The sequence below is a fragment of the Manis javanica genome, chromosome 16, assembly GCF_040802235.1.
Source record: "Manis javanica isolate MJ-LG chromosome 16, MJ_LKY, whole genome shotgun sequence".
Classification (NCBI taxonomy): Eukaryota; Metazoa; Chordata; class Mammalia; order Pholidota; family Manidae; genus Manis; species Manis javanica.
In genome coordinates, this window is record NC_133171.1 from 61,719,437 (window position 1) to 61,729,411 (window position 9,975).

Genomic DNA, 9,975 nt, shown 5'->3' on the forward strand with positions numbered 1-9,975 from the left:
TCCCACTGCTCTTGCATTTTTCTCTGCATCTCATCCCATTGCTCTTGCATTTTTCTCTGCATCTCTGTCAGCATGTTCATGATTTTTATTTTGAATTCTTTTTCAGGAGGACTAGTTAGGTCTGTCTCCTTCTCAGGTGTTGTCTCTGTGATCTTTGTCTGCCTGTAGTTTTGCCTTTTCATGGTGATAGAGATAGTTTGCAGAGCTGGTACAAGTGACCGCTGGAAGAGCTTCCCTTCTTGTTGGTTTGTAGCCTTTTCTTGGGAGAATGGCGACCTCTAGTTGCTTGGGCTGGGCAGCTGTGTGCAGACAGGGCTTCTGCTTCCCGCCCAGTTGCTTTGGGGTTTATCTCCGCTGTTGCTGTGGGCTTGGCCTGGCTGGGGCTGTTCCTCCAAAATGGTGGAGCCCCGTTGGATGGGGAGCGGCCAGGAGGCTATTTATCTCTGTAAGGGGACTCTTTGCTCCCTGCTGCCCAGGGGTTTAGAGTGCCCAGAGATCCCCAGATTCCCTGCCTCTGGTCTAAGTGACCTGTCCTGCCCCTTTAGGACTTCCAAAAAGCACTCTCCAAACCAAAACAACAACAGCAACAATGAGAGAGGGAACAGAAAGAAAGAAAAAAAAAAAAGGAAAAAACAAGCGATTTTTTTTTTTTTCCCTCAGGTGCCGGTCCCAGGCACCCGCTCACTGGTCCTGCTGCCCTGTCTCCCTAGCACCAGGGTCCCTGTCCTTTCAAGGTTTCCAAAAAGCACCCACCCACCGGTCCCGCAGGGAAGGAACGCTCGATATTCTTTGTCCTCAGGCACTGGTCCCAGGCACCCGCTCACCAGTCCCGCCGCCCTGCCTCCCTAGCACCGGGGTCCCTGTCCCTTCAAGGCTTCCAAAAAGCACTCGCCAAAAAGAGAGAAAAAAAGGGGAAAAACGCGCGATTTCTTCCATCCTCAGGTGCCGGTCTCAGGCACCCACCCACCGGTTCCACAGGGAAAAACGCAGGATATTCTTTGTCCTCAGTTGCCGGTCCCAGGCACCCGCTCACCAGTCCCGCCGCCCTGCCTCCCTAGCACCGGGGTCCCTGTCCCTTTTAGGCTTCCAAAAAGCACTCGCAGAAAAGAGAAAAAAAAAAGGGGAAAAATGCGCGATTTCCTCTGTCCTCAAGTGCCGGTCTCAGGCACCCGCCCACCGGTCCCGCAGGGAAAAACGGGGGATATTCTTTGTCCTCAGGCGCCGGTCCCAGGCACCCGCTCACCAGTCCCGCCACCCTGCCTCCCTAGCACTGGGGTCCCCATCCCTTCAAGGCTTCCAAAAAGCGCTCTCCAAAAAGAGAAAAAAAAAAAAAAAAGGAAAAACGCGCGACCTCCTCCGTCCTCAGGCACCGGTCTCAGGCACCCGCCCGCCGGTCCCGCAGGGAGAAACGAGGGATATTCTTTGTCCTCTGGCGCCATTCCCAGGCACCTGCTCACTGGTCCCGCCACCCTGCCTCCCCAGCAATGGGGGCCCGTCCCTCTAAGGCTTCCAAAAAGCGCTCGCCAAAAAAAAAAAAAAAAAGCTGCTCCGGTTTCTCTCCACCCGCCGGGAGCCGGGAGGAGGGGCGCTCGGGTCCCGCCGGGCCGGGGCTTGTATCTTACCCCCTTCGCAAGGCGCTGGTTCCTTGCAGGTGTGGATGTGGTCTGGATGTTGTCCTGTGTCCTGTGGTCTCTATTTTAGGAAGATTTTTCTTTGTTATATTTTCATAGCTCTATGTGTTTTTGGGAGGAGATTTCCACTGCTCTACTCACGCCGCCATCCTGGCTCCGCCGCCCTCCTGTGGATGTTTTTATGCCCTTGTCTAGCTTGGATTAACACATAGTCTACAGGCACACACCTGATCATCTACATTTGCTCTCTTACAACACTAAACTATGTTTTCTACCTTTATCTTGCATCTACCTACCACTTCAGCATTTTATTAAAAATAAAAATAATAATAATAATAAAGGGAGAAATGTGGGATCCACATATAAATCAAGTATAAAAATCAAATGAAAAAAAAATGGTAAGATGCTTAGTTTTATGTTTTGTGTTTTTTGCCACAATTTAAAATTTTTTTAATATAGAGAACACTTTAAAAAAATAAACACTGTGAGTTGACAAAACTTTCCCAATTTGTGAAGAAGATATGATAAAAATTCAACTGGGATGTATCTGGAGGAAAGTTTGGGTTAATAGGGGTATGTTTTATCAAAATTCATCCAATGATACATTTAAGACTTTTACATTTTACTGTATGAAATTCTACCTCAAAAATAAGAATGTAAACAAATATTGATTGCTAGTTAGTGGTAAGTGTGATAAAGTGTTTAGGAGTGAAGGATGCCGATTTATTTAACTTTGAAATACAACAAAAAATAAAGTAGATTAATGACAGAGACAGTGATAGCTATGTGGACAGATAAGTGATAAAGGATATATTGCAAAATGTTCATTGTAGAATTTAAATGGCAAGTATTTAGATGTTTACTATGCAGTTCTTTCAACATCTGTATATTTGAAAATGTTCATAATAACAGTGCTGATTTAAAAAAATTGGCAAGTTTCAGTTTGTTGATGTTATAAAGAACTGTTACTTAGTGTTTCAGAGCAGAACTTGTTTCTGCTGTGAGCTCTGTGCAGTCCAGGCATGTTTGGGACTTTTTGAGACAGAGTTATGAAGTAACTTGGGCTTTTAGAGTGAGACAGTGGAAAAACTGAGTAGAATCCAAGGTGACTGAAATGCAGCCCTGGTCTTGGTCAAAAGCTAAGAGTAGTTTCAACTGAAGGAGACTTCTTCGGAAATTTGTGAAGGAAGAAGCCACATTGGCATTTTAGTAAAATTGGGGTGATAGCTTTGGGGGCCTGAGGCCAACAGGTGATCCTAGAGTGACTGACCCCACTGGTATCTTTAGATCAGAAATTGTTCAGACTTGAGGATGCTGATGAACTATCAAGAAAGATGAGTCACTGTAAACATTGAAGTTGCAGAAAGTTTGAGCTGGCTTGCAAGGAATAAGATAGGGACCCATTAATTAGTAATGTGAAATTTTACATCTCACCCAATCCATATGGTTCATACTTAGATACTTGGATACTCTGAGAAACTTTCTTTTGCATTTTAATAGACTGTATGTGCTATACTACAGTGGTATGGGGAGGATGACTTAGTACTAGGGAACTAGAAGGAAAAAGACTCAAAATCACAGGAGGAAAGTGCTTTTTCTCTAATAACAAGGAAAAAATTTTTCCAATAAACTAACTGGAGGTAAACCATTAAGTTACCTAAAGGAATAAGCTTTGGAGATCCCTATCCTTGGAGATTTCTGTTCTACACCCACACCTCCTTTCATTTCCCCCTACCACCTTCCCAGGTCTTTCTGGAGAAAGTTACTTCAACATTAAATACAGAAAAAAGGGTTATCAAAGCTGAGAGTCAGTGATTTGGGCCTTTTGGGGTAGAGATCATTCTAGGATGAAAACAGACCAAAGGAAAATATGTGTATGTGAGAAAGAAGAGTGTACTTCCAGTTGCCGTCCCAAGGCCTGATGCCCAAAACTGGAAACCCTGACTAAAGAAATACTAAAGAGGATATTGTAAGACAGTAGACTTCATCTCTAGGTTAGAGCCTGAGAAACTTCTGCATTTGTGGAAAAGATGATGAAAGTGGAAGATGTCATTAGTACTATGCTAAAATGAGTCTTGGCTTATTTCTCTTCTCTCAGATCAACCAACTCAGTATCCTACCTTTGCCAAAGATGGAAGCCAAGGAAACCTGCCGGGAGCAAATATCACACTGATGAGCCAGGCCCAAGTGAGCTGAGGTCCCCTCCATACTACCTGAGAATAGAGCACTACCTCCTGAAAATGGCCTTACTTTCACTACGTTCTCTAGCTATGCAACTTTCAAATCCAGGTTCCATAAGGAACATTTTGTAGGATGAAACCATTTGTGGATTGTTTCCTCTTCCATTATTTTTCACTATTGAAAGCCTGTGCTTTCTTTCATCTCATCCCCAAATATGCACCAAACAGTAACTGCCTTTCATTTCTGTAAACCTTTTCTCTACAAATTCCTTTCTTTTGCCTCTGTTTCCTGAGGGAACTATGGGGTTTTCTCCAGGACAGCAGGAACATACTGTTTCAGGAGTCAGTGACATTTGAGGATGTAGCTGTGAACTTCAGTAATGGGGAGTGGCAGTGTCTGACCCATGCTCAAAGACACATCTATAAAGATGTGATTTTGGAAAATTATGGGAACATGATATCACTTGGTAAGGACTTTCCCTGCACTTGGCTTTCTGTACTTTCTCCTTTGCTTTTTCTTTTAATTTCTTTATTAATGTATGTGGGGGTCTCACATTGAAAGTTGGAGCCCTGCATCTTCATCATCAGGATCTTCACCCAAAATTAAGAGTTTTGAGTTGCCTGTTACATAGCAAGGTAATTTTCTAGGTAACCTTGTTGCTGTTTTCTAATCCTTTGGAATGAGACTCCACCTGGGTAGAAAGAGACACCTAGCTTCTGTTCTCCCTGGATTCTTACCTTCTCAGCCCTTTCATTTTCTAGTGAATGCTCAATGTTCAGCTTCTAGTCATGAACTCCTTGTCTCAAAACAGATAGCCTCCCTATTCAGACTCCCATCCTCCTAAAAAGAACAGAAAAGTACCACCAAATTACTATTTCTCAGAATCTCCTCTGCCCTTGTAAGTATGACTTTTCTGAGAAAAATCCCTAAACATATTTGTTTACATGTTGCCAGACCTTTGAACTAACCCTTTTCTCTACCCAAATTGACAGTCCTTTCCTATTTCCTTATGCAAACAGAATGGTAAAGGCCAAGTGTTAGGACAGTTGTAATATTGCTCTACACAATCTTATTCCTTCTCTACAACCAGGATTTCCATATCCTAAGCCTATTTTGATCTTCCATCTGGAGCGAGGGACAGAGCCCTGTGTGCAAGATCTACAGGACAGGGAGTTCCTGAGCTACTCCTACCCAGGCGAGCAATAGAGAAATTTTCAGTCCCCTCCTGTCTACCATGTGACAAAATGGTTATAGAATGTTCCTAGTAGTGGATCATCCATCCTGAAGGGCCCAGAAGAAAATCGCATAGGAAACCTTAGGGAAGAAATAATAAACTATTTGGACAACCATTTTGTCATTATCTGATAGGTTCTTGGCAACCTATCTAATAGGCTTTATGCAATTTGGTCCTAAAGAAAAAGCTCTGAGAATTGATCTCCCCTCTGTGTGTCAGTTACTCTATTGTTCAGAAAGTGCTCCATTGCTTTTCTACTTCTGGTTTTTTTCCCCAAGACCTTTCCCATTTGGAGTCCTTTGCCTTTGACCCTTGACTTTCTCTATTCTCCCTTATTGTGAAGTAAAGTCCTGTAGAGAAAAGGAAAGTATGACCAGGATATTGCCTGGACTTAACATCACTCATTGTGTACATAGAGATCCTGTTTGCATATATGTGAACAGAAACATCTTTACCAGGGACAGAGCAGCTGGTCAGTCATGGGAGTACCAGTGGAGAGGAAGGATGGAAAGGAAACACCCATTCTCTCCTCTCCTCAGTTCCTGGTGCATAATTGGTTGGATGTCTACAAGTCTCCACAGAGACCTGCCCGCAGAGTTCCTCCTGGTGCTGGGGCCAGGGAAAGGTGGGGAATGGGAGAGAATGGAGGAGAGCACTAGGAATAGAGTTGCAGGGAGCTTAAGGGGGTGGAGAGAGGAAGCAGCAGGAGGGAAGCCGTGGAGCTCCAGTGCTAGGAAGGGAGAGGATTGAGTCCCATGCTGGGTAACAGCAGGAGGGAGCGGCAATGGAGCCAGGAGAGACTGAACTGTCTGTGCTACTTATACGTAGCTGGGTGACTGCCATGAAAATAAATGTGGTATGAACTCCTTTTAAATGCCCATCGACCCCTCCATTTGCTCTTGTCTTTATTCAGTCCCACTGAATTCATAGTGAACTGCCTCCTCCCAGAGTAACAGTTTTTCTCTAGGCTTCAGCTCTCAGCCCTAATGTAGATGCCTTCTACATTGATAATGCTAGTTTTTACCTCTTTCCTGGGCAGTAGCCTCATGTTTCTAACTCCTGGTTTCTATTTGGATATCCTATTGTCATCTAGAAAGTGGCATATTGAAAGTTAAACTCATCTCTCCCCACAAGGCTGTCCTTCATTAGGCTTTCCCTATTTCTATATCTGGTTCTACTTCTTTTTCTCTTTGCTTTCCATTCTTCCTGGCCCTCTTACCCAGTTGGTCATAAATTATTGCCAGTTCTTCAACCTATTTTCTGTATTTTTACTTTAAAAAAAAGTCCTTTGTTTATAGACCAACTCCAGCTACTCTGTCACAATACCTACTCTTCTTTCCTCCCTTCCTTCCATCCAACAAATAATTATTGAGCAATTATTATATACCAGGCACTGTACAAGTTACTAGACATATAAAGCAAATAAGATATGGGCCCTGCCCTCCAGAAGTTTATTGTCTAGTGGGGAAGGCAGATAAATAAATAAGTGACTATATGGTACAGTACGGTGAGAGTTACAGAGATACATAGAGATATCTACATATGTATGTACCTGGTATATGCATATAGAAGATACATGTTTCTCTTCTATAGAAACATAGAAGAGAAACATACTAACCTGACCTGGGCACCAAAAGACTGCAGAAGGGATGGCAACTGAATTAAGTGGAATAAGTGAGATCACTTAGTTGAAGGAAGAGAGAGGGAATGACATGTAAGAAACTTTTGAGGAGTAAAAGAATATAAACTCCCAATAGTTCAATGTGACCAGAGGAAAGGACTTCGGGTAGCCAGTGGGGAAAATATAGGAGCAGTAGACAGGAGCAAGGTCATGATTTGAAGGAGCTTTTGATAAGCTACAGACCTTGAACTTTATTCTTATAATAATAGCTAATGTTGATTAAGTACTTAGATCAAGTGCTGGAAAGTGCTTTACATACATTAACTCATTTAATCAACATGGGTGGTCTAGGTCTTGTTTTATAGATAAGCAAATGAGGCACAGAGAAAGTAAAGTCACCCTCCCAGCAGCTATCAGGTGTCAGAGCTAGTATTTGAACCCAGACCTACTCCAGAGCTAGGGCTCTTGACTATATGTTTTACTTCCTTTCTGTATGGTTAGCTATGGAGTGCCATGGAAATATTTTAAGCTAAGGGGGTACATGATTAGATTCAATATTTAGAATTATCTGGAAGCAGTATAGAGGAACGATTAGAGGGGAGCCAGCCTAAAGCACATTTGGAGAGATTTGAAGTTAGCTAGTGAAAATGCAGCAGCAGTAGAAATAGAAAGGAATGAGAAGATTGATTTGGACTCTTGGCAGCAGTAGAAGTTAACTCAAACCTAGCTTAAGCAAAAGAGCAAGAATTACTTGTTATTTAAGGTGTGTGGAACCTAAGGGCAGGAATACATCAGGCTTAAGAAGGGACTGGAATGCCATTAGGCCCCTCTCTCTAGCTGTCTGTGCTCCTCTGTATGTCAGCTTCGTTCATTCTTGGCAGATTGACCTCTGCTTCTCAGTCCAGATGGAAGAACATTCCCTCCCCTGTATGATATACTATCCCACCACCACTCATTCTCAAATTTAAGTATTAAATACCTAGCTATCTTCAGAGCCTGGCCTTATCTGCACTCATATCATGAGTCCAAAGTCCAAGAAGAGAAACTGGCTTGGTTGGGTCAGGTGTTGGTTGGATGGGCAGTCACAAGGCAGAAATGGCTCACAAGGGCCCACTCTTGGGAGCAAAGCAGACATCCCTAAAAAGGGACTGCACTGGTATTTCAGGATCCACCCTGCAGCCTGCCTCACAAAATTGGTAAAATGTTTGCTAGGAAAGAAAGGGGAGGGAGGAGTTGAACATGATTTTCTGTTTCCTGTCTTAGGTGACTAGTGTATAAAGTTGCCATTCACTAACCTAGGAGATTCTAGAATATAGATTCATAAGGATTTTTATAAAGTTTGTTGACTTAAATATCTTAATACTTTGCATTATTTCAGTCTATCCTAACCTTTGCCCATACATTAGCAAATTTTTCAGCCTGGAAAAGTCATTTGCTCCTCAGACAGTTTAACATTGTTTCATATTTCCCATCTCATTTATTTTTTTCTTCTGAATAACTGACATTTTTTTTGTTGTTGTTTAAGTACAGCTGACAAGACATGGCCTGAGAATGAGAAAGCAATTTCAGTACAAGAGATTTCTGAAAACAGAGAAATCTGCTGGATGAAACAGAAAACTCTCCTAAAAGTTGTTTCCCAGGCTCCCAAGGTTAGGGAGATTCATGTACAGGATATCAAATTAGAGAATCAGTAGGAAATGCCTATGAGGGAGGAAGTGAGAGAAGAGAAAGAAGGCTCTGAGAAAATGACCTTCAAGAAAGGAAAGAACCAGAAGGTACTTAGAAAAAGCTCCGATCCAAACTCAAAACGTATTCCATACAATAGAGTTCTTACAGAACAGAGACTCCAGGAATGTACCAAATGTGGCAAAAACTTCGGTTGGCATTCTGACCTAATTCTCCATGAGCAAATTCATTCTGGTGAGAAACTCTGTGTGTGTAATGAGTGCGGCAAAGCATTCAAGACCAAAAATCAGCTTTCTATGCACCAGATAATACACACAGGGGAGAAACCCTTTCATTGTGCCCAGTGTGCAAGGCCTTCAGTAGTAGATCAGCTCTTTGCCAACATAAAAAAAAACACAGTGGGGAGAAACCTCACAAGTGCAGTGACTGTGGGAAGACCTTCAAGACCAGGAACCGTCTCAGTCTGCATCAGGTAATCCACACTGGGGAGAAGCCCTATGAATGTGAGGAGTGTGGGAAGGCCTTCAGCAGAAGTTCAGGCCTCACCAAGCACACCAGAATCCACACTGGAGAGAGACCTTATGGGTGCAGTGAGTGTGGGAAGGCCTTCAGCCGGAGCTCAGATTTTGGCAAACACAAAAGAACCCATGGTCAGGAGAAACAGTATGGGTGCCCTCAGTGTGAAAAAGTCTTCCACAGCAAGGCAGAGCTCACCAAACACAGAAGAATCCACACTGAAGAGAAGTCTTACAAGTGTAAAGAGTGTGGGAAAGCCTTTCGTCACAACTGTAAACGTCGGGCTCATGAACACGAACACACTGGGAAGAAGCCCTATCAATATGGGGGATGTGGGAAAACTTTCCAGGATCAACACTGCCTTACCATCCACCAAAGAATCCACACTGGAGAGAAACCTTACAAATGTGAGGTATGTGGAAAGGCCTTTCATCATAGTTCAGTCCTAAGGCAGCACAGAAGAATCACACACTGGTGAGAAGCTATATACCTGAGTGTGGCACATCTTTCCGCCAGTGCTCAGCTCTAATTGGACATAAGCAAGTTCACACTGGGGAGAAACCATATGAATGTGAGGAGTGTGGAAAAACTTTCAGAGTGAGCTCAAATCTTAATGGACATAAGAAAAGAAAACATAAGAGTGTGGGGAACCCACAAACTTGATGAAAGTGGGAAATCTCTCTGTCCATTAACTGTTCCTCAGACCTTTCCAGTCAATATGTTGACCAACAACAACTGAGAATAATAATTCTGGTGTTTACATTTTCCCACTTCTCCTTATACTTCTTAGACTGTCCTTGTGTCCTGAATTGGTTCTTGATTTCCTGACCCCTAATTGTGTGATCCCCAAAGCCTCTGTCCTTGAACTTCCTATTCAGTGTTTCTTCAGTAAGCATGTTCACTTACTGGGCTTTGTCTATCAATAATAATAATATTAAATACTTATTAATGCTTGTTACTTAATAGTATTCTAAGGGCTTTACAATTTTAATTCAGTTACTTCATATAACATCCCTATGGGATTAGAAAATTGAGGTGCAGAAAGATTAAGAAAACAGCTCAGGATCATTTAGTAAATTCTGTACAAATGCCCAGACTTACCTAGG

The 9,975-nt window shown here is 42.8% G+C and overlaps 1 protein-coding gene across 1 annotated transcript; it reads left to right on the forward strand.

Moving 5' to 3' along the window:
- Window positions 1–3,803: 3,803 nt before the first annotated feature.
- Window positions 3,804–9,659, forward strand: ZNF311 (zinc finger protein 311). The gene is given in 8 exon segments (XM_073224312.1): window positions 3,804–3,818; window positions 4,128–4,278; window positions 4,903–5,007; window positions 8,198–8,698; window positions 8,701–9,335; window positions 9,337–9,359; window positions 9,361–9,505; window positions 9,507–9,659. Coding segments are annotated over 8 exon segments (1,677 nt in total). The 3' UTR covers window positions 9,609–9,659.
- Window positions 9,660–9,975: the final 316 nt, after the last annotated feature.